Source organism: Rhipicephalus microplus, chromosome 3 (genome assembly GCF_043290135.1).
Source record: "Rhipicephalus microplus isolate Deutch F79 chromosome 3, USDA_Rmic, whole genome shotgun sequence".
NCBI lineage: Eukaryota > Metazoa > Arthropoda > Arachnida > Ixodida > Ixodidae > Rhipicephalus > Rhipicephalus microplus.
The window spans coordinates 145,217,087-145,242,433 of NC_134702.1; the positions used below are offsets into that span (position 1 = coordinate 145,217,087).

General features: G+C 46.7%; 1 protein-coding gene across 1 annotated transcript in view; it reads right to left on the minus strand.

Moving 5' to 3' along the window:
• LOC142803963 (nose resistant to fluoxetine protein 6-like) overlaps window positions 1–25,347 on the minus strand; it is a 100,938-nt gene that overhangs the window by 24,840 nt on the left and 50,751 nt on the right. The window contains exons 6-9 of the mRNA XM_075890358.1: window positions 22,823–22,917; window positions 18,731–18,898; window positions 7,246–7,339; window positions 6,646–6,738 (exon numbers count right to left, since the gene is read on the minus strand). Coding sequence (XP_075746473.1) covers window positions 6,646–6,738; window positions 7,246–7,339; window positions 18,731–18,898; window positions 22,823–22,917 — 450 coding nt within the window. The remainder of the gene's footprint in view (window positions 1–6,645; window positions 6,739–7,245; window positions 7,340–18,730; window positions 18,899–22,822; window positions 22,918–25,347) is intronic.

Below are 25,347 nucleotides of genomic sequence, written 5' to 3' on the forward strand. Positions count from 1 at the left end.
CGTCACGTGATACCAAATTTAGTATATTTGCAGCTAGCGAAACGGCCGCGAGCACGCTACGATCGCGGTATGTTGTCACGTTCTTACATAAGACATGTGTCAGTATTATCATGTTTCCACCAGTCATCAATTTCGTCCTTCATTGAAGCCACATGACACCAAACTTAATATATGTGGAGCTAGCAAAATGGCTGTGTGCGCATCATGAATGACCCAACACCTTTTCATAAACGCCTCCCTAAGCACCGCCATAGCCCGTCTTGGGCTGTGCAAATTGGCGCGTCCCCTCAAAAATGCACTGACAACGCTGCGCCCTTAGCGTTTGTACTCCCGCGCACGTCCCATCATGATGGTGTTTTTTTCCTTGCCGTGAAAAGGTGTATACTCCAATGTAGCGTTGACGCGCGCGTACGCTGGGCACAGCGACGCTGCGTTAGAAAAACGCGAGCACTCTATAGTCTGACGCCAGGCGCGACCAGCGTCCGTAGGCGCGGCCCGACGGCAACCTGCGCGAAATGCGACATGCTGCATTTCGCGGCGATACGTTACCCAGACAACACTGCGTCTTGCTCCTTTCGTGACGGAGGGACGCCGGACGCGCTGAAATGCGCATGCGTCAAATGAACGCAGCGCGGTGCGCACCTGCAAGTATATTGCAGGACCGGTGCCTGGCGTGGCAACGCCGGCGTGACGTGACAAAATGAACGCCGGTTAGCATGTGCACCGCGTCACGGCGCCTTGACTGTGGCATGTAGTCATGTTCTCACGAGACATGCATCTGATGATTATCATGTTTGCACCAGTCTCATACCTTCGTCATCCATTGGCGGCACGAAATACCAAACTTGGCATGTGAAGCTAGTGGAACGGCCGCGATGGCATCATAAGTGCGGCATGCAGTCATGTTGTTACATGACACGCATGTCGTGATTATCATGTTTGGATATTTCATTTACCTATGTCGTCCGTTCGCGTCGCGCATTACCGAACATGTGAAGCTAGCAAAACGGCCGCGAGCGCATCATGGGCGTAGCATGTAGTCATGCTGTTACATGACACACATGTTAATCATGTTCGCACCAGTATCATGCCTTCGTCATCCATTCACGTCCTATAATGCCAAATTTGGTATAAGTGAAGCTAGCGAAATGAGCGCCAGCGCATCATGAGCGTGGTATGATGTCGTGTTGTTACATGGAACACATCTCAGGATTATTATGTTTGAACCAGTCATATACCTTCGTCATCCATTCACGTACCGTAATACGAAATTTGGTTTATGTGACGCCAGCGAAACGGCCGCGAGGGCATCATGTACTTGGCATGTAGTCATGGTGTTACATGACACGCATGTCATGATTTTCATGTTAAGGTCTGTCGTTTGTGTTCGCCATTCAATGATGCCATACCATACCAGTTTTGCAACATGCCATGTGAACGAAACCACTGTAAGAGATGAAAGACCATGAAATGTAAATCATGACATTCATGACATACCTGTCATGATTTTCATGTTATGAGAAGTCGGATTTGCTCATCATAGCGTTATGTTATGCCACGCCAAGTTTGGTATCGATATCATTAACCAAACAGCCTAGAGAGCTAAAAGTCGTAGGCAGCTAGATAAATAGATACGCTCAAAGTCGCCGAAGTTCGCCAAGGAATGCTTCGCATTTAAAACCTGACATGTTTACTGCCTACGTTTCTAACATTCAGCGGCGGATCCAGAAGGGATCAGTAGAAAGGATTTGTCGCCCGCACCGTCCACCTAAAAGCATGTGACATTCCCTTGACCCCCCCCCCCCCCCATCTCCTCCTCAGTACTTCCCACACGTGGTCGCACCGGCCAATCAGCCCCATGCCTAACAAAGCTTAGGCTAGCGTAATGTGCATATACCTGAAGTGTGGTAGCCCACAACTTGTTTCAATTTTTCGAAACTATTACGAATGAAAAACCAATTAAACAAATGACTGGAACCTTGAGAGAAAAAAAAAATCAAGAGTATTTACGCTGCTATAGGGTTCTTGTGATAATAGTAGCTACTGAAAACAAAAGTCGGGACCCATTTTTTCCGGTTTCACTCGCGCCTCTGCTCACGCTGTTGGATAAGAAGCTATAGGCGTTTGCTTCTCCGTGAACCTCCGTGCGCTTGAAATTTCTTGATCACTTTCGAGAGACTCTGTCCTCGATTTACAGCAAATTTAACTTATACTAATGAAGCGTGATGAAAGTGCGACCCTGAAAGGCGTTCACTTCTGTTAAGTTCATTTGACGTAGTTGTTACACTTGGATTCAGGTGTGCGCTTTAAGGAGGCATGGGCAGCTGAAATTTAAAGTTCGAGTTTATACATAATAAAACACTTAACGTAGTCATGGTTTAACGTTATGAAGCTGAATACTCGCTGGAGCAGAGCGCTTCTACATGCGAAGCTTCTTAGCGCTAAGCTCAATCCGCTGAGTGGTGTGACTGCCCTTTCTGGGCATGCGCATCCCCTTCCCCCTTTCCTGGCAACGCTAAAGCAGGCAGCGTCTGCTAGACAAAACTCATTCCACCTCTCTTCCCTCTAGGCATCCCTCGCGGCAGCGTTTACACGTCCACTGCGTATGTGCGCCCGCTTTCCTTCCTTTCCTATGCTCCCCCCCCCTTCTCGCCCCGCAATAACGACACAGGCAGCGTCTGCTAGTCTACGCTCGCTCCCCCTTTTTTTCCTTCAGGCATCCCTCCCCGTAGCATTTACATCATCGTTGCGCACGAACGCCTCCTACTTTTCCGTGTGTCGCCTGTAGGCAGACAGAAATTAGGTGCCTTCTTCCTTTTCCTCATGAACCACTAACAACTTCCCCCATGTCTCGCATCGCAACGCCGACGCAAGCAGCGTCTGCTAGCGAGCTTCTCGACTGAAAAAACTACTCGCGCTGCACAACCGTTCACTGGCGAACCCGTCTAAATAGGCTATGGTGATCGAACTTGTATGTGAGCACGGAATTGTGGCCGTCGGTGGGAGATTTTTTTCTGTGCGTTGTTGAAAAATAAAAGTCGTAGCGCGCACGTTAACCAAAAGTAGACTGCGCGTGTCTGTCTCGAATCAGCATGTTCTGCCTCTCATTGCGCATTAACAGCAATTGACATGTTTCAGCAGGAAACGCCTGTTCATCACTGCGTGCTTTGCGCCTATCCAGGCTTCTTTCCTGCGCAACGCCGCGATGAGTGTCAGCGTCAATAGGGAGATTTGAAATAGCGCACCACGAGCCCTTGCCATGCGGTCGCTGCCGTGGCGCATGCGACGTACGCGAGCCGCCGTTCGCGTTCGCGGCCCGCCCGCAGAAAATCCGAAATAGCGTGCAGCGATCATGGCCTTGAGGCCCGCGAAGTGCTGGTGTCGCGGCTATGTGTATAGTTTCGGTGCATATGAGTTTGTGGGGCAGCTAAAGTCCCTAGATTGTTCTCTAGAAGGGGCAAACAAAATTTTAAATATGGTGCCCGCTATGCCCGCAGCGCCTGCAAACGTTATTCTAAAACTCCCTAATGACGAACGCCGTTGCCGGTGTAAGCACTCGTGCTCACTGCTTTGCATCCATGGTCCCTTTAGCGGGGGATGGTGTAATTATTTATGCGAAGCGACTCTTTGACTAGCCCGTGTAACGCTGTCTCTCCGTGCGTCCGCAATGCGCTCCCCTCACCGCAGGTATCAGAGTGGTGCCAAGTGGGTCATACCGCCACTGCGCGTTCACGTCACGCTTCCCTCACAGTGCATGCTGACGTCACTCTCTTCCTCGCTTGCCGGCGAGGAAGAGAGTGACGTCAGCACGCACTGCAGGCGAGGAAGAGAACACCTGCCGCTACCTCTGCTCGCTTCGCTACCTCGACCGCCACTTGCTTCACCTTGCATGTCGAATATCTGCACGAACTTTTCAGCGCGCATTTCACTCATCAGAAGGCAGTGGCAGTCAAGTCGAAATGCGTGCCAGCACCAGCGCCACCCATCGCTTCAAACGAATCTCAAATTCACTCAAATTAATAGACAGTTACTTAACAAATCGATTTCAGTATTGTGAATCGCATCATGCAGTATCTAAAATGGATAATATTAAGTATGGCGTCCCTCAAGGATCTATATAAGGCCCGCTCCTGTTCCTCTTATATATCAATGATATTGTTAATATACCACTTACCCCGGACATGGTTCTATACGCACATGACACAAACGTTTTTTTCTCTGGCAAAGACATCAATAGCTTATAGGAGCAAGCAAACAAATGGCTTAAGCACTTATAAATATGGTTGATAGCAAATAAGATTGAGCTGAACACCAAAAAAAACGAAATATATTATTATTCGCCCAAAAAATAAAACTATACCCCGTGACATCCAAGTGAAGTTTCGAGGGGAATCGATTGAGCGGGTCACATTCCAAAATTTCTCTGTATCATTTTTCATGAAAAACTCGACTGGACATATCACATAAACAAAGCTCGCACCGATCTTTCGCGCTCAATTGGTGTAATTGGGAAAATCGATGTTTTTGCCAATTTCAATAACGAAGCAGCTGTACTATTCCTTAGTTTACTCGCGTATAAATTACTGTTTATTATTATGGCGTAACACTACAAACACAAAAAAAGAATGTGTTTCTAAACTACAGAAAAGAATAGTTCGGATAATTGAAGGGGTTCGACCTAGAACACATTGCACTCCACTTTCAACAAACACGACTTATTAAAGTTTGAAAACATCCTAAATAAAAAATAGCCATGATCATATGGGATAAATTGAAGTCTGACCCAGTCGCTTTTCATGATGCATATTTGTAAAGACAACATACATACAGCTTTAGACGCATAACATACTGCAGCGAAAGAATAAGGACTAACTACGGCTCGCAAAAGCTAGCGCATATGATCCCTAAACTATTAAATGCACATCCCACAATTACCATTATAGTGCAAGAGAGCCGCTCATTATTTGCATTTAAAAAAATATACACACATGTCTAGTAGGGCTCCAAGAATAATTTTTCCTCTTTCTGCGGTATCACAGAAGTTGTATTTATAATTGAAGTGTATACACTCGTGACATTTTCATTATTGAGTTCTAATAAATTGGTTTGTTATTCGATAAACTTGGGTTTCTTCACATATTCCTTGCTTTGTTTGCTATTAACTCAGCCTTGCAGACTGGTCTGTACTTAATAAAATGTTCACCTAACGTTTTTTTATAAGTTCTTATAAAAATTTGTAAATGTGGCTGCTTCTTCGTTAAAACACTAAAATTATATGTACATTACTGCTTTTTTGCGCTTTATAGTCTGGGACAGGTTATGACAGCTTGTCAGTCATTAATTTGCCTTTTTGCAAACCTGCACCTTACTTGTGTCTACTGTACTTTGTGTTCTGTACTTTGTATAATACTGTACTTTGTATAATAATAATAATAATAAAATAGTCTCGAATAAATCTTCCAGTGCTCACCGCAGCACCCGCGTTGGCACCGTTCAATTAGTGACGCCACTTTTGAGCAACGCTGCTGCTGCGCTTCCCATCAGGGTTTTCTTTGGGAAGATGGTGTGAATTTTCTAATTTCTTTTTTTTTAAAGCGAAGCTCGTTACTGCTAACTGGCATAGCTTAAAGATAGGGAGGGGGGAGAACGGGGGAGGGTATGCTGTGGCGCTTCGAACTCTTCAAAATTTTCAAATTTTCCGCGCCTGTGTGTACAAAAGGCACACATACAAATCAGACGCACGAACTTGCGTAACGTGTGACTTCCCCCCCCCTTCTCTCACTGATCGCGGAAAAGTTTTCCGGATGCGCTCTTGGCGGATGTATCGTACGCGAAAAAGCTAGCGTCAAAATTCACTCCACCAATTGGGTGCACTTATCACATGCGTATAAAAGTATGCGCAAAATGTATGCGCCGTTTAAATGGCGTATTTTAAATTTACGGTTTTTCGGCGGTCAGCCGTTTTTGATATGGCAGTGTGATATTTAATCGGGCTGACCTTTCTATTGGATGTTGCTATGTTTCAATTTAGGCTGAATACGAATGCGTGATCACTATTGTTGGCCGTGGGAACTGAAGTATTGCGCTCATGAACACTTTCCGAGCCTGACCACAGCGACATCAAGAGAACCTGCAAACTGCAGCCAAAGGGAAGTGCTACATTTCTTTTGCAGGGTGGCCAGGGGGCAATTGCTTTCAAGGTGACATAGCAAATAGACGCAGTAGAAGCGAGAGCTTTGGCATCTTCGAAGCCTGTGCACCATTCGTTGTCTGTTCGCCAACACTGGTTCCATAATGTTAAAAAATCGTACCGCCGCCATCATCCATAGTTCGTGGCCGGTTCCGTGAAACAAGCCAACTGTCAGAATTTGAGAGCAGAGTTTCAAGCACAGCGCTACATTTAGTTCACTTACTTGTACATTTCACAACGCTGAGATTTGGTCTCCCTGTCATATTTCAGAAATATTAGCGACTTGATCACATCACAAGTGTTGCAAACTCTTGATTTTTAATTCTTACGGCACTCTGCGTATACGCTAAAGCATTGTACAAGGTGAGTAGACAATTTGCTTACAGCCTGATGTTTCAGGATGATCGAGTCATTTAACTTTGCATAGTTGTGTATTGACTACACAACAGACTCACCTGTTTTTTAAACAATGGATGGCCAGCAGTCTCCTGAAGAAGCCAACTTTAAGCCTGTGCAGCTCCAGGACAGTGTTGGCAGCCGCGTATCCGCTGCGTCAAAGAAGAAACATCTTAGACATGTCGCCATAGCTAAAGACGATGGCTGTACGATGAGTGCGATCCCCTATGTAGGTAGGTATGTGTCCAGGTGCCTTCACACGCACGATATAATATGCGCGCGTTTGTGTGTGCATGCATGTGTACTTTGTGTGACGCGGAAACAGCAACAAAAAAGAATGAAACAGCCAGAAAAAATTTTCATGAAATATAGACAAATAAACAAAATATATTTGACAAATATACATCGTAATGGAAACTCCTGAGAGAAAGAGGCTGCGAGAAATTGAACATGATAATACCCACGGAAGAAACCGTCAGATGATCAAGTTATACATTATATTTAGGGAAATTCGACAAAGAAGCGAAGAAAATCTCATCAGGTGATGATGGAAAAGGCGTAGGTGCATTCCACCCGCCAGATGTGTGATGCTGCTCTCCACTTGTCACAATTTTGTGGAGTATTGTATTATCGGGACATTAGGATTTGACGAGTGGTACCTTAGCAGGAGCACTGTTGTGTACGCCAGGTCCGAGCTGGCGGCCAGCGTGTACAGGGTGCCGTGCCGCCATTGCCTGTCCACCTCGTGTTCGCCTGTAGAATGAAAAAGATATCCACATGCTGCAACTGATTAAAACGATGAATCGCAAATAATGCCGCATCAGAAAACGCAACTAGAAGATAGCCTGCATATGGTTACCGAAATATCGTTAATGGTTTTGCAAAACCGCTGTGTTTTTCGTGAGATAGTTCCGAAATTGGGATTGGGGTGCGGGAGTGTTTTTAAAAAGAAAGAAGAGAAAAGTGAGCCCCGTAAGTGTCTCTCGGGGGGAGAACACCTCAACAGTAGCTCACGAGGGATGCGGGTAGAGAAGGGAACAAAAGGATAGGATTGAAAGCTAGAGAGATAGAGAGAGAGGAAGGAGAGAGCGAGGCGTTGGGACAAGGAGCGACAGAGGTAAGAAGACAAGAAAGAAGGACACGGTTGCAGGTGTCCGAGGACGGGGCACCACTGGCGAGAGCTCTTGTTGGCGACAGGAGATGGCGTAGGGCTAATCCAGTCGGCTAGAGCTACGCTGTCATCGTCGTAGGGGACCGGCGGCAGGAGGTGGCGTAGGACCAACCCAGTTGGCCAGAGCAGCGCTGTCGTCGGAGATCGCGAGGGCACAACCGGTTAGCACGGAATAGAGCGAGTGAGTCCGACCGTATCGTCACAGTCATTTGTCTATTAGAGGCATCGTGAATGTGAAGGTTACCATGGCCTTACTGTTTTACTAGCTAGTGGTATGGACGGCAGCAGGGATTGCAGGGATTGCAGAAAGCTCACTTAAATCCATACTATCACTTGCCCTCCACCCAAGCCACAGCAGCACAACATCCTCTAGACTAGCTCAAGGGTGCTGACCATAACAAGTTTATTTCCGAAACTCGTTTTTTTACAAGGCAGCAATAACGCGAGCAAAATTAAGGTCCAAAAAGACCTTAATCTCATTAACAACTGGTGTGGTGCATGGCAAATGACTTTTAATTTATCAAAATGTAATGTAATATCCTTTGTCGAAAAAAATGAACTGTTGAATTTGATTACTCCATAAATAATTCCAACGTGTCACGGTTGTCTTAGTATAAGTACCTCGGCGTTCATTTCACTTCTAATCTTACTTGGGCGGCACATGTAACCTACATATCTGCAAACGCATCAAGAACACTGGGATACTTACGTCGAAACCTACAAAACGCGCCAAATAACGTCCGCAAACAAGCTTACTTAACCTTTGTTCGCCCACAGCTGGAATTTGCATCACCCATGTGGTCCCCCTTCAAGCCTATCTCAATAACCAGCTAGAAGCTGTGCAAAACAGGGCGGCACAGTTCATTTCACGTATTTACAGTCGCCCCTCGAGCGTCACACAAATAAAACATGACCTTTCATTACAGCATCTAGACATACGGCGCACAGTTGCCCTCCTGTGTTTGCTTCATAAATATATTCACGCGTCCAGGCCACCACCCTTCCCACTAACGACACCATTGCGCATGTCTAAACGACTTCACAATCAGCGAAGCATCACACGCATCTTTGGAAAAACAAAATCATTCAATTCATCGGCTTCGCCTCGTGCCATAGCACTCTGGAATGACCTACCCGACGTCATTGTCAATTTAACTAATCATGAAAATTTTCGCGAGCAATTAATGATAAATCTATCTCAATAGCATTGCATAACCTCCTTGAATTCTGTTTTTGTTGTTTGTGCTTTTTTTGCGGCTGGGAAATTCTTGTTGTTGCTTGAATCCCCTCTTTGTCATTTGTGCAACCACTGTTATTAGTTCCAATGTTATTACTTGCTTTGTATTTTTATTAGTAATTAGTTATTAGTTGCTCTGTAGTTGCTTTGCTTTGTAGTTGCTTTGTATTGTGGCAGAAGTATCACCCACTAGCATTCTTTCCTATGTGCCCCCCTTACTCTATGCTCCATAATAGAGCCTGTAAGGTATTTTTAAATAGATAAATAAATAAATAAATGCAATCATAAACGTGCATTTGCTAGCGCCTCTTCTGTAGCAACTCAAGGAACATAATTTTCAGCATGCCCAAGAGCTCCGGTACAGCTTCCGAATGCTCACCTGCTGAGAAGTGCTGTTGTTTCGCTGTTCTGCATCTCTAGTAAGTTTGACTTTGTTTGGTTATGTAACACATTGTGATTACTCGGCACCGACTTTTGCGAGAAGCACCAAAAAGATTAGGCTTCCAGCTGGAATTGATCGCTGTGAAAACTTCTGCGTTCAAATCATCGGGAGCTTCCTTCCATAGAAATACACAGGCCTTCACCAGGAGCACGGCACCCGTTCAAATTAACTGTAAGTTCATATAAGCCGAGTCCTAGTTAGGCAGCTTTTACGGTAGTTCACCACGGATTGATGCCACTCAGCGAGAAAAGTCAGATGCATGGGTACCATCTCTCTTGATATGCGATGAGTCGGATGTTGAAGAAATTGCTGGTTTCTAATATTTATGTACAGTCGTTCCTCAAAAGTACGGCTGTACACTTGCAGCTACTGTAGCCCTCTATACTCACTCGATCATGAGTCCGTGTTGGGAACAGCGCTCGCGACAACTTTTCCGTATTAACAGGCTTATTTTATTTACAAATAAACACTTTATACCGGGAATGCCAAAAGTTAGGTATTAGGATGTATTGACCATTGTGTTCTTTTTTTATAAAAGCAGGTTTTACTAAGTAGTTTGATTTACAAGTAGTAACATTTCCCCGGGGCTCATCTCCGCAGGTTTGTTGGATTCAACAATCTGTAGGCGACTCCAATGTGGTCTCTTGATCGTAAACACACGAACAAGATCTTTTTCCGACTCTCTTGGTTTTCTTCACTCGGTTCTCATCTTACTTGGCAATTGCTTTCTTTGTAGGTTCGCTCCAAACAAACAAACAAGCGAAAACAGACAGACAGATATACAGAAACAAAACAAACAAATACGCCTGTTCAAGACTGTTGTCGTCGTTCACAGCTACTACGTGCGTGCAGGAGAAAGCAAACAAAAACATTCCCTCCTCCATTTTCTCTCCTCACAGCGGCCTTTCTCAGAGATAAGGGGCTCACAGGAAAGCACTGCCATCTTTGCCGCATAGGGACAGCGGGCCGCCGAATGTACACATGTCACTGAGTGTGTCGTCTGCATGAGAGTGCGTGAGCTGTAGTGGGGTGGGTGCGGGAAATGCTTGTGCTCATTTCTGCAGTCGTATATCTTGTTGCCACGCTTCGTGCAGAGCTTAAAGAGGCCCTGTAACACTATTGAAGCACCTATTTTTTTATCTGTGGCTTGCGTAGATCGATAGCTAAAGATAATTTCAGCGTGGGTCTAAGCGCCGATATCAAGTGATTTAGTATTTTATTCACGCAATAAAGTCACTACATCGCTGCCGACCACATTACCACGTAGTGGCGCTCGCCAGAACTTTGTGGACGGAAATGACGTCGGAAGGTTGTCGCTATGTATCATAGGATAAATGTAACGTTAGAAGCGATCGTGTTGTATGATCAAAACTGAGGTCACTAATGTGGTTTATTTTTTTTTCTCTATGCGTTTTCATCGAACCCCGAACAGACGCAGCCACAATAAAAAAGATCACTGCAAGACGAAGCACGACAGAGGCGCTGGCTGCCATTTCGCCAGTTAATTTTTGGTTTGCGCGGGTCCGATGTATATACGAAAGACCTCTCCTTCGGCACCACGATTGTTCCTCTGGCAACAAGGTCAACATGACTTTGAAAATAAAAAAATAAACAAACAGGCGACGATGGGATGCGAGCTACCCCAACTTAGGCGCTTCCAGCTTATTTCATTGAGGCAGCCTTCCGACGTCATGGGCGAGTAAAATGTGGTTAAGCGACCTCACAAAAATTGAGTTGAGGGCCAGCATTTTGTTCTTGTATTTTGAATTTTCTAAGTCGAATAACTCCAGACTGCATGCCGTTATCACTGCAGTTTTTGCTGCATTAGTCTGTCTGTACTTCAGTCTACGCGACCCCCGAATAAGAAATAGGGAGTTGAATAGTGTTGGAGGGCCCCTTCAACCTTATGCGTGAGGAGACAATGAGGGCTGCTATCGTCGGACGACGCTTGGCAAAAGTTGCCGACGTCTTTATTTTGCGCAGGTGATAGGTGCGTATTTAATAGCGATGCGCTTCAAAGCATCCACCTCGTGCAGCAATTGACCATCTGTACGCCGACTTCCAACATTGTACATAGGTGGCCTATTGTTCTATTGGGACAACGTATTTCCTTTGCCGGACTGAAAACACATGGACAAGGTTTTCTGCGGTAGATCGCTGCACTTCGTGTTCGTGCACCGCCAACTGTGTTTGAAGATTTCGCTATCCACAGTTTTAGCAATGTACCCTTCGTAACGGTGCTGCAGAAACTGCCAGCGCTCAAATGCTACGAATACCACTCTGCGCACGGGAGGCATCGCGAACAAAGGGATGCGCTGACGACCCGTTACGATAAGAGAAGCAATACCCAGTGCACGTGTGAGCCCTGCATGCGCTACGAGAAAGCAGCCAGCACGCGTGATGAAGGAAGTGTTATGGATGCGAGTGGCACGTGATATCGACACACTCCGCACTCACTCTCTCTCGTCCTCGTTCGCTTATCAATTTAGCTGAAGCCATCGAACAACGGCAGTGCCTCTAAATGCATAAGCGGGTGGCTAAGAGCTCCGCTTTCGGCCTAGATGCAACCATAAAAGACCGTGTGAGTTTTAGGGGCGAAGCTCCTTAGGCCGTGGGTCGTGCGTCCGCTATTCTTGTAGTAGTAGTAGTAGTAGTAGTAGTAGTAGTAGTAGTAGTAGTGGTAGTAGTAGTAGTAGTAGTAGTAGTAGTAGTAGTAGTAGTAGTAGTAGTAGTAGTTAGGTAGCCACCTTCACGGTCGGACTACAGGAGCGACACGTGCGCACTCTTTTGAATTGAGGAGGAAACCCGCGCACGTAAATTATAAATAAAACTATAGTTGTTTCTGATGAAATAAATACGATTATCGGTGACTTAATTTCCAATGAAATTTGCCGTCAATTTGATGCTTACTAAAAAAAAACTAGTAACAGAAGGACGCACTTGGAGCACTATCCGACCGTAAAAGGTTGCCACGTTGAACTCGCAGGGCGTAACCTCCTTTGTTTTAGCAAGGTTTAGCGAGGGTTGGGCAGCAGTGCCATGAACTCACGGCGGTGAAAAGTGGGAACAAGACGCGAAACGCAGGCCGTAAGAGAATGCGCGCCTGCCGCTCTTTTAGTCCAACCGTGCCACCTCTCGTTTAGTCCTTGGATTGTCCGCTAGATAGCGGTACTTCTATATGATGAATATATTGTCACGTGAATACGGGTAGAACACAACGTATATTGACAGGAGCAGCAGCACTGGACGTCAAGCTGAACCGGGCTCCAAGACCACGAGCACAACAACCAGTCTTCCTTTTTGTCACATATGTACACGCATTGGCATGGCTCAATCTCGTTCCATGCCCGTGGCATTACCCCCTTCAAAAAAAAAGTACCACCCTGATGCTCAATGCCAATTATAAGTGACAGTAATCGCATACACGCACAAAAACGCATGATGAAGCAGTGTCAGGTGGTTCGGGGGTAGCGTGGCTGCATCCGTGAGACATGAATAATGTTCGCCTACTGCGAACGTCGAGATCGCCGAGCTGCGTCTTCAAGCAAGACTTAGTAGTTGACATCTATGAGGTGCCATAGTACTCTATAAGGACCAAAACAGCGGTAAATTAACTTTTCCGAGTGGCCCTTTTGGAGAACGGGAATCCACAGCCACACCAGATCACCGGGTTGGCAAATAACATGGCGATTACGAGAGTTGTACCTCTGCGAGTCGATGCGTTGTTGTTTACGGATTCACTCGAGTGCAAGCTGGTGGGCCGCATCGACGAGCCGGATAAAGTCGTTCGCATCAGTAGGAATATCGGTTATGTCAGGTAAGAGCGCGGCATCCAGCATCGTAATTGCTTCTCGGTAGTGAAGCAACCGGAAAAGAGTGAAACCTGTAGTATCTTGAACCACAGTGTTGTAATCGAACGTTACGTAAGGCGAAATTTCATCCTAGTTTTTGTGATTGCGTTCGAAGTACATGAACATGTCAGCGAGCGTCTTTTTAAATCTCTCCGTCACACCATTGGTTTGTGGATAGTATGCGGTCGTTTTGTGATGAGCTGTTCCACTAAGCCTCAAGACGTCTTGCATCAGTTGGGCTCTAAAGGCTGTTCCAAGGTCAGTATTGACAGCTGTTGGCGCTCCATGGCGGAGGACGACATTGTTGATAAAAAAAAATACGCAATCCCATTGGCGGTGCCTCGTTGTAGGGCTTTTGTTTCGCAGTACCTCGTTAAATAGTGAGTAGCGACTACGATCCAGCGGTTGCCATCATGTGACTTCGGGAAGGGCCCAAGCAAGTCCATGTCGATTCGTTCAAACGGTTGTGAGGGGGGTGCAACAGGCTGCAATAAACCAGCAGGGCGCACAGGTGCGGCTTTACGGCGCTGGCAATGATTGCACGTTTTAACGTAAAGCTTGACATCCTGGGTGAGCTTTGGCCAGTAGTAGCGAGTCCGAATCCGGGCAAGGGTACGTGCGAATCCTAGGTGGTCAGAGGAAAAATCGTCGTGGCAGTCAGATAAAATTTCAGCGCGTAGCCCTGGTAGAACGACGAGGACGTATTAAGTTGCATAATGTTCGAAGTTTTTTTTTTGTAGACGATGTCGTTGCGGAGACAAAACGACCTTGAACGTGCGAATGCCGGTGGTGGACTCGAGCTGTGGCCTTCAAGGCATTTGATTAGTTGTTGAAGCTATGAATCATTTTTCTGTTGTTGGGCCAAATCAGAGTCAGTGACTGCGCAAAGAAAATGGCCATCGGTACCATCATCGCTCGATGTCGTTGCGAGGAGAGCGCGCGAAAAGCAGTCGCCATCAGTGTGCATGCGGCCAGACTTGTAGACGACTGTTACGTCAAATTCTTGAAGGCGCAAGCTCCACCTCGCGAGGCGCCCTGAAGGGTCCTTGAGATTGGCCAGTCAACAGAGGGCATGCTGGTCCGTAATGACTCTGAATGGACAGTCATGCTTATACGGTCGGAACATTGATATCGCCCAAACAACAGCAAGGCATTTTTTTCTCCGTGGTTGAGTATTTAGTTTCCGCAGATGATAGAATGCGAATAGCATAAGCGATGGAACGCTCGGCGCCGTCTTTCTACTGGACGATCACTGCACCAAGACCAACGTTGCTTGCGACGGTGAGCAGTTCGGTGGTGGCATCTTCATCAAAGTGTCCTAGTAAGGGCTCAGTCTGAAGACACTGTTAAAGCTCGGGAAAAGCGGCTCTCTGCTCGGGAACCCATACAAAAGAAGTACTCTCCTTCGTTAAGCGGGGAAGGGGTTCAGCGATATTAGCGAAGTTTTGCACAAAGCGCCCGTAGTATGCACAAAGACCCGAAAATCGGCTCATATCCTGTTTGTTCAAAGGTGTGGAAATTTGGCAACAGCCACGGTCTCTTCTGTGTCTGGTCAAGTGCCATCGTGACTGACAAGGTGGCCAAGGAACTTTAGCTCCTCGTAGCCGAAATGAAACTTCTCCGGTTTTAGTAATAGGCCTGCGGATAGAATAGATACGAAGACAGAGGGAAGTCGCTAAATATGTTCTTCACTTGTTTTGAAAGAAATAATGATGTCGTCTAAATAGACGAGGCAGTATTGTCATTTCAGACCGGACAGCACGGTGTCCATCATATTTTGGAACGTTGCCGGTGCAGAGCACAATCCAAACGGTAGCACTTCGAATTCATAGAGGTCATCGGGAGTTATGAACGCTATTTTTCCCTGTCGTATTCATCAACCTCGATCTACGAGTACCTGCTGCGCAATTCCATTGATGAAAAATATCGGGCATGTTTTAAGTCGATCCAGTGAGTAATCCATTCATGGGAGAGGGTAGACGTCTTTCTTCGTCACTTTGCTGAGTTTCTGGTAATCCACGCAAAATCGACGAGTACTGTTTATATTTTTAAAAAGTACGACGGGCGACACCCATGAACTGTTCGAGGGTTAGATGAGGTCATCGCCGAGCATCTGTTTCACCTGAGAACGAATCGCTTCTTGTTATTTTTGCGACACGCGGTAGGCGTGCGTAGGCTGCAATAACACGACACGCGGTAGGCGTGCGTAGGCTGCAATAAGAACAGGCCATTCGGTAGGGTCCGTTATAATTCGGTGCTTCACGGTTGGGGTCTGCTTGATTTTGGAGGCGGACGCAAAGCAGTCACTCTACGTACGTAAAATTGTGCGTATCGGCTGCTGCTGCGCAGAGGATAGCTGGCAATTCACGTCAACTGTACTGACTAATACAGTGTCACCTTCGGCAGCAGTGGCAATTGGAGCGATAGTGGAACATTCTTCGTCATCAGTGGCTTCAAAGTTCGCGATCGCTGTTTACTTTGCCAAGTGTTGGTACTCGCCACTCAAATCCGTGATCAAAAGCTAAGCCCTCCGACTTCTCAGTTGAACGACAGCGTGCGCGACACAAATCTGCCGAGTCAAGGGCACAAAAAGGTTAGTTTCGGCGATACCACTATTCTTGTTGCCATAGTCGCTCTCCACAGTTACCAACATACTAGCTCGCAGCGGAAGTATGATGGTGTCGTCAGCAATTCGGAGTGTTGAAGTCTGCAAAGCTGTATGCTTTTGACTGGCTGTATGAGAGAACGTTATGAGCAGGTCGCGAAGGTTAATAACGGGTCCATGCTCGTGGAGGAAATCCATTCCGAGAATTGGGTTTTGGGAGCATTCGCGCAATACGACGCAGGAAGCAATGCATGTCGATTCACAAATTTGGAGCCGGGCAAGGCATATTCCCAGCAGTGTCAATAGGTGACCTCCCCCAGTCCAGAGGTTGGGTCCTGGTCCCCAAGGTATTGTTATACCCCTGTCACACGGGCACTTAAAAGTCTTTTAAGTAAGCGGTCTTTTTCCGAAAAGGAGTTCCTGACAGCAGACACACGGCACAAAGCGAACTCCTTTTCAGAAGCGGTCTTTTTCGTAAACGGAGTTCGTCGATCTCTTTTACGGCTCCGAATGAGTAGCCTCGAAACCAGTGGGCGCCAGCAATTTTCGAGTGCTGGGAAAAAAAGAGCGAATGCTTATTTTTCTGTCACCAAACCTCCTTGTAAAAACAAATTTCATATCCTGCAGAAGGTGTAATGAACTCTTTTAATTGTTATTTCCTTTTCTACTCTCGTAAGCAGCTATAACGCATCGGCAATATCACGTGGTGACGCTCGGTCACGCGTCGCGCCATTTTGCCCAAGCGAGGAAAGCGTGGCAGTCGTGTGTTTGCTCGTCATTCAAGTGGTCAAGCTTGTATAGGGCAACGCCGACTCGCTTCTCAGGAGTGATGGATTCACGCATGCTGGTGCACTGTCTTTCGAGCTCACTGCGCAAGCTCTCCCCAATGAAACGAAAGGTGGACATGTACACTCGAAAAGATTGCTTGAAGTTCTGCTGACCGAGGTGAGGTACAGTTCCCTCGAACCACCTCTCGTTTCGCCTGAAGGCCCAGATCGATCGATCGCAGGCCTTCTCCGAAAGCTCCAGTGCGCACAGCAAGGAATTGCTCAACAGCAGTTGCTGCTTGATCCTCTCCTTGGCGGCTTTTGCAGCGTCTGCCTCGCTTTCCAGAGCGAGAAGGCAGGCCGTGAAGCTTGCGATCTTCGCTTTTTCTTCCGTACGGTCACCCATAACGTGTCGAGAGCAGTCGAGAGCAGCGAAAAACAAATACGGTAAATAAAAGACCAGTGGTGCCAGACGGACTTGTGCACGTCGCTAGTTCTGGGAATGCTTCCTTAACTAGGGCAACAAACTTTCACATTGGTGTTTCTTCATCTCTTATTCCTAAATTTATTTGAAGAAACGAGGAGTGCAATAAGTCTTTCATTTGTACATCGTGATACATCGTTTAATTTTCATTGCTTTTCTTTTAACTGCTAGCGCCACGCTTTCGCTAGCGCCTTCGAACGAAAACACTAAAAGGAGATCGTTGCTGCCGTGTATCTGCACTGCAACACCTCTTTGTTAAAAGTCTTTCAACTTCGTAAAAGACCGCCTATTTAAAAGACTTTTTGCGCGCCCGTGTGACACAGGTATTACCTACTGCAGTTGTGCTACAAGGTCAGCGCTTATCACGGAATAATTTGCACCCGTATCTACTAGAGCGGTTACCGGGAGGTTGTCGACAAGAACGGAGACGTAAGCAGAGACACGTTTTTTGTCGATGGCATACGTCGGTAGGAGGATGTCGACAGATGTCGGCAGGCAGTTCGGGGAAGGGTCTTGCAACGGTCGATCAACAGCGGCCTCATCCCCAGAGGTCACTGTTATTAGCCTCTTCGACGAGGGCTCGTGGATCTCAGCGATCATTCCGCAAGGACGTCCACAAAAGGTCGATTGTTGGCCAGGCGTCGTAGAGCACTGTGGAGACGGCGACAAGATGCCCGTGGCAATACGATGAAAAGATGCGAGTTGGTGGTACTTGGAGTGTTCACTAGATGAACGGACGGATGGACAGACGCACGGACGAACAGACAGGCAGATGCACGGACAGATGGACGGATGGATGGGCGGACGAACGCAGTGACAGACGCACGGGCGGGCAGAATCACGGAAACACGCAAGAACGGACGCAAGGACGGACAGAAGCACGCACGGACTGGCGGTAATTGTTCCTTTCTGAACTTTGCGCTGTTTCATGCAAGTTTCACACGCTGTTCAAGTCGTTTTGCCTTTCAAAGCCTCTTGTGCTTACCTTATGTTTTTTTTAGCGAACTATAATAACCATCAATGTATTCCTAGCATTTTTGTGTCCTAATAATGTATTACGCGCTGTTGTTCAGACCTATTTGAATTGAGGATGGTCGTGCTGGGCGCGTTGAGCGGTTTATTAATTGACTTAATAATTGTTATTAACGAAATAAAGATGAAATGTTATTACTTGTTATTTATGGTCGTCAGAAAGTCATGTCACACCATATCAATGTTTTTACGTATCCGGTTAACGACACGGACACGAGAGCACAAAGTCATGGGCGAATATATGTTAGAGGTGGTATATACATATATATATATATATACGCTCAAAGTAGTCAAAGTTTGCTAAAACGAAAATTATTTAGAAGAGCGTGAGGCGGTGTTGTGCCCCATCCTCCATCACGATAATAGGGCTGTCTTGTAATGACATAATGGCTCTAAAACGTGCGCAGCGAAACACCGGCATTTCATTACTTTTCAGATAACTGACGATTTGGTGCATTGGTATGGGTTGTTGAGGATCCTGTGTTTCCGGAGTCTTCGTGCAAGGCGCTCTTTTATTTTTCGTTCCATACTTGACATTTTTTACGTAAGCCTTACCGTGTTCAAGTAGCCGGGCTCGGTACGTCATTCCGAGGACGATCCAGAGCAAGCTGGCCGTCTTCAGCGGCTGCACGGCGGCCATGTGCTTCTCCTGTCTGACCAGCAGCAGGCGCTTGATGCTCGTCACGGCCGAAATGGCCACCGTCAACTTCCGGTGGCACGAATCTGCGAGGACGGGGCGGAGGGGTCAACTACAGCAGCCGTCACCGTAGTGCATCTACAGCGGAGGCGTGTGTAGGAACGATGTTCTGGAGTAATACTGAAAGACGAGCTAGTTGGTGCATATATATTGTAGTAACACTTTTTAGCGCAGACTGACACAAGGACCAAAATTAGGGATGACAGCAGTGCTACTATGAACTCAAGGCTTTATTTAGCAAAGGAAAAAATATATACCAACGCTGTCACCCGCTGTCCTTATGCCCCATCGCACCACCGTGTAAGTCTGCGATAGAAAAAAGTTATTACGAACAACGTTGTCGTTACATTGTCGTCGAAAGCTGTGATAAAACCTGAGATGGAGGAATGAATTTTGCGAGAATTTCGCGTGAAGTAAAATAAGGAATAAGCAGTTTTAGAAACCGAATAAGAGAGTCACTTCACGCCCCATTATAAAGTCGTAAACTGCCGTAGAGAAGGCACTCTACGGCTGAAGCGTATCGAAGGCCTGCGTACATTCGCTCAATTTCAGAACATCGTTTGTATAATTGGGCGTGCTCTTTAATTGTAATGGACTGCCTAAAAAGCCGGAACCTAAGGCTCTCCGAGGGTGTGGATGGTTTGTACATATGCCTGAAGTCGTAGATAGAAAAAAAAGACACTTGTACACATTTTTCTCTCTAGCAAACTGCAGGACGAAAAAAATTGTATACGTTCAGTAACATCACACGAATTCACACAGTGTGAACATTGTCAGAGGCCGCTTGCGCAAAATAGCAATTTCTCGGCAAAGTACCTTGTAGCGTTGTCTCTTAAAACAGAAAGTGAATTCTTCCGGCCCCTGAAGTTTTATAAGATGCGATGCAGCGCTTTGGCTAGCATGTGTAACACTGTCCGTCCGTATCTTCGTGCCAACGTGCCACGCTGCCCCCCCTCTCCCCCCGCCGCTGTTGTCGGAAGGATGCCAGTAGGTGGTGGTGGTAGCGGTTAGACGATGAGAAAAGGCATTTAATTTCTGCAACCCGGTCGGGAGCACGGCGCAGTGCCTGTGCAAGTAGGTGAAGCCGCAGGTGCGCGTTGACGTCGCTATCTCTCTTTCTCTCTCTCTCTCACCTGCAGCAGCTGCTGGCTCCTCCCAACACACTTATGTGGTGTTGCCCCTCCGGGCGCTCGCAACACACTTCTCTCACGCGGCTTCGCACTCTCCACCGCCCGTAACCCTCGACCGCACGTCAAGTAGGAACACTGTTTCAGCTCGTTTATGTGCGATGAAACGTACACGAAACCCAACCCGCCTCCCGTGTCTCTGTGTTTCAAAGAAACGTTGTCTCGAGTAAACGCTACGCCAAGTTCCGCTTCAAACCGTTCTTCCAGCACCAGCGTCGACGCTCGTTTCCGCCGGATTAACGGCGAGCGCAACGCTGCTGCTTCGCGTCCTATCATGGTTCCCTTCGGCGAGATGGTGCATAAATTTTTAAAATGAGAAGCATTTCTTAGCGAACTTTGGCGACCTTGAGCGTGTCTATCTATCTATCTATCTATCTATCTATCTATCTATCTATCTATCTATCTATCTATCTATCTATCTATCTATCTATCTATCTATCTATCTAGCCACCTACGACATTTAGCTGATTAATTGATATGTGGGGTTTAGCGTCCCAAAACCACCATATGATTATGAGAAACGCCTTGGTGGAGGGCGCGGGAAATTTTGACCACCTGGGGTTCTTTAATGTGCACCCAAATCTGAGCACATGGGCCTACAACAATTCAGCCTCCATCGGAAATGTAGCCGCAGCAGCGGGGATTCGATCCCATGACCTGCGGGTCAGCAGCCGAGTACCTTAGCCACTAGACCACCGCGGCGGCGCTACGACATTTAGCTCTCCTGGCCGTTTCCATATTAGTATCCACACCAAACTTGGTATGACATAACTTGACTGTATGAAGATCATATTTGACTAGTGATAACATGAAAATTATATCATGTATGTCAAGAATATCATGATTTACATTTCGTGGTCCTGCAGCTCTTGTGGTGGTTTCAGTAACATGTCATGTTGCTAAACTGGTATGGTATGACGTGATTGCATAACGAACACAAGCGTCAGACCCTAACATGAAAATCATCACATGTGTGTCATGTAACAAGATGACTACATGCCATGCTAATGCTGCACTCGCGTACATTTAACTAGCGTCATATATACCAAATTTGGTATTATGGTACGTGGTTGGATGACGAAGGTATGTGACTGGCTCAAACATGATAATCATGAGATGCGTTTAACGTAACAACCTGAACACATGCCAAGCTCATGATGCACTGATGGCCGTTTCGCTAGCTTCAGTTATACCAAATTTGATATTACGGGGCGTGAATGGATGACGAAGGTATGATACTTGTGCAAACATGATAAACGGGAAATGCACGTCATGTAACAACATTACATGCTACGCTCATGATGCGCTCGCGGACGTTTCACTAGCTTCGCACGTACCAAACTCGGTATTACGCGACGCGAACGGACAACATAGGTAAATTACACATCCAAACATGAAAATCACGACATGCGTGTCATGTAACAAAATGACTACATGCCAGACTCATGATGCGCTCGCAGCCGTTTCGGAAGCTTGACATATGCCAAATTTGGTATTACGTGACGCCAATGGATGATGAAGATATGTGACAGGTGCAAAATAATATTCATGAGATGCGTGTCATGTGAGAACATGACTACCTGCCACAGTCAAGGCGCCAATACATATTGACGTGACGCGGTGCGCGTGCTCGCCGACGTTCACTTTGTCGCGTCACGCCGGCGTTGCCACTCCAGGCGCCGGTCCTGCCATATACTCGCAGGCGCGCGGTGCTGCGTTGCTTTGACGCATGTGCCTTTGAACGCGTCCGACATCCCTTCGTCACAAAGAGGGAGACGCAGTTTTGTCTGGCTAACACATCGGCATGGAGTAATGTTACTCTGTGGCATCGGCGTAAAATGCAGTATTTGGCATTTCACGCTGGTTGCCGTCGTGCCGCGCCGATGGACGCTGGTCGCGCCTGGCGTCAGACTATAGAGTGCTAACGTTTTGCTAACGTAGCGTCGCTGTGCCTAACGGGACGCATATTGGGCCTTCATGATGCACTCGTGGGCGTTTTGCTAGCTCCACACATACCAAATTTGATGTTACGTGACGTCAATGGATGACGAAATATATCACTGGTGCAACCATGATAATCCTGACACGCGTGTCATATAGGTCCATGACAACATACCGCGCTCATAGCGTGCTCGTGGCCGCGTCGCTTGCTCCACATATACTAAATTTGGTATCACGTGACGTGAATAGATGACCAAGGTAAAAACACATCGAAACATGATAATCATGACACGAAGGTCATGTATGGCATTGTTTACCTCCACTTCGTAACGTTGTGTTGATTTTAAAGTGACATATCAACATTTCTCACTCGTGCTTCGCATATCATCGGTTCCCACTGTACGTGGGCTCTGCCTATTTTTTCTCTTTCAATTTTTGTGTCTATTTGGTAACTATACGAGGAGAAAATAACTTCAAAAACTTTGAGGACTAATGGGCATTACTATTCATTCTCAACGAGGTAAACGTGTTAAATGTACAAAAAAAAGGGAAGTTTATTGCACGTTAGGGAAACCATGGTACTAACTTGATTTGCCAGCGTTCGCGTTATTTATGCCTAGTGTTATGTGTTGTGGTAGGCCTTGCGTTCGTTGTATAATCTCGTATATTCTTGTTGTTTACATTTTATGTGTTTTTAGGTGTTAACACTGACGTACCACACACATACATAGGCTCGCGGGCGTACGATCGAATTGATTTATATTATGCCAGTTGATGGCATATGTAATGGGAGTGAGATATTTTGTTTCTAGTTTTTCGTACCTGCAATTTCTTTGGTCGACGACTCTCTCCTGTCCCAGTGAAAGTGCAGCAGAGTAGAAATGGCGATTAATGTGATCCAGACGATGAAGATGCAACTGTTGGGGGAAAGAAAAAAATGTGGTAACGACACACGCAAATGAGCGAATTAATTATCGTTATTTAAGGTTAGTCCTGCCGCTGCTTTTTGGTAATGTGGGGAGAACAGCGGGTAAAAGAAAACTAATTAGGCTAGATGCCCACTAGGGGTGCCAAGCCTGAAATGAGTGCGGAGCTAGTCACATACTTTTTTATAGTTAGTTTCCTCTTTCTTTCATCGTATCTAACTTTCTTTTTCTATATTCTACAGTCTTTAGGCGTCTTTTCTATCTTTATGTCATTTTATTTACTATTTTATGCCTATTTGCTCCTTCTTTCTCACTCCATTGCTCACTCGCTAGTTTTGCTCCATTGCGCAACTGAAGGACACCATACCACAATCCATACGTATATATATATATATATATATATATATATATATATATATATATATATATATATATATATATATATATATATATATATATATATATATATATATATATATATATATATATATATATATATATATATATGTGTGTGTGTGTGTGTGGGACAGATGTGTATACTTAAGGGCGCGTTTTTCCGTGTTTTGACACAATATTAATAAAATCCAACAGACAATATAGCCAAGGAAAGTATAGGGAAGGGTATTAGACCGAATCGTAAGGTAAATGTGAAGAAAGAAAAGTGGGTGAAAATATAACTTGCCGTGGGCAGGAACCAAACATGCGACCATCGAATGACGTGTTCGATGCTCTACCACTGAGCTACCACGGTGGCTATCCTCCCGACCACTTTATTTAGGTATATATGTGAATTTAAACGTGGGAGTGTCAGTCAGTCGCCGCCATGGCGACTGACTGACCAGGTCTGGCGGCTGTCATTTGGAATTTTTGTCGCACCATGGGTGTTTCAACGAGTCATCGACACATTGTTGGCAGTCATTCCTGGCGTTAAGGCTTATCTTGATGCTATCCCAATTTCTGGGCGTAACGCATTAGAGCATGCAGAAAGCCTTTATGCTGTATTGGTGCGCTTGGAAAGAGCGCAGTCAAGAAGTGTGAACTGAACAAGACGAGCATCGCATTCTTGGAACACCGCCCCGCCACGGTGGTCTAGTGGCTAAGGTACTCGGCTGCTGACCCGCAGGGCGCGGGTTCGAATCCCGGCTGCGGCGGCTGCATTTCCGATGGAGGCGGAAATGTCGTAGGCCCGCGTGCTCAGATTTGGGTGCACGTTAAAGAACACCAGGTGGTCTAAATTTCCGGAGCCCTCCACTACGGCGTCTCTCATAATCATATAGTGGTTTTGGGACGTTAAACCCCCAGGTTCAGTCAATCATTTTTGGAACACCGGATTTATAACACAGGAATCCATTCGAGTGCAAGCAAAACTGACGCCATCCAGCAAGCGCCAACGCCCACTAGCAAGAAAGAGTTGCAAGCTTTTAGATGCGGAGCATCTAATACTCGAGGCTTGTAGCGCGGCACCGTCCGCAAGCTTCCTCCTCCTTCTTCCACCATCTGTGCATCCCTTCCTCCTCTACACACCGCGCGCGCTTCACTCCTCCACCATCTGTGCACCCTTCCTCCTCTACACACCGCGTGCGCTTCTCCTCTTCACGAATATTCGCTAGCTGTATAATGTAGCGCGCATGCGCCATCACGCTTCGAGAACATCGGCAGCTGACGCGCGCGCATGCGCCGTCGCGCTTCGAGAACATCGGCAGCTGACGCGCGCGCATGCGCCGTTGCGCTTCTCCCCCTTCTCGAACATTCGACAGCTGACAGTGCATGCGCCGTCGCGCTGTATATATACTCAAGGTCGGCGCTCGCTCGCTCAGTTGCCGCTCGTCGGTTGGTTTGTACGGCGCGTCGACGTCCAAGGTCGCAGTGAAATGAATTCCAACGAATCCACAAACACAATGATCGACGTCCCTTCGACCAGCGCCGCCCTTTCGCATACGTGTGTACGTGTTCACTCATTTAACACCCCCTCCTACAACCACGTTAACCAATTTAGCCATCGACCCAAGTAAGTCGCAGTTTAACACCCCATTTCACAACCACGTTAACCAATTTAGCCATCGACCCAAGTAAGTCGCACTTTAACACCCCGTTAACCAATTATATGCTCCGCATCCTCCTCAGTGTTCCCCCGAGGGAAGCTGCGGGCAATTTTTTGGGGGGCTACTGAACTTCTGCAGCAGTTCCCTCAAGGGCAGGACCGAAGCGGCGGAACCCCTATACCGGCTCCTAGACAAGGATCACGAATGGGAGTGGAAAGATGAGCACCAACGAGCTTTTGAGAAGCTGAAAAGCTACTTATCTCCGATGCAGTACTTGCTTCTTATGACCCCGAGCGTCCCTTGATACTGTGCTGTGACACATCCCCCGTACGGGTGGGGGCGGTGCTGGCGCATAAAGCTGCTGACGGGAGCGAGCACC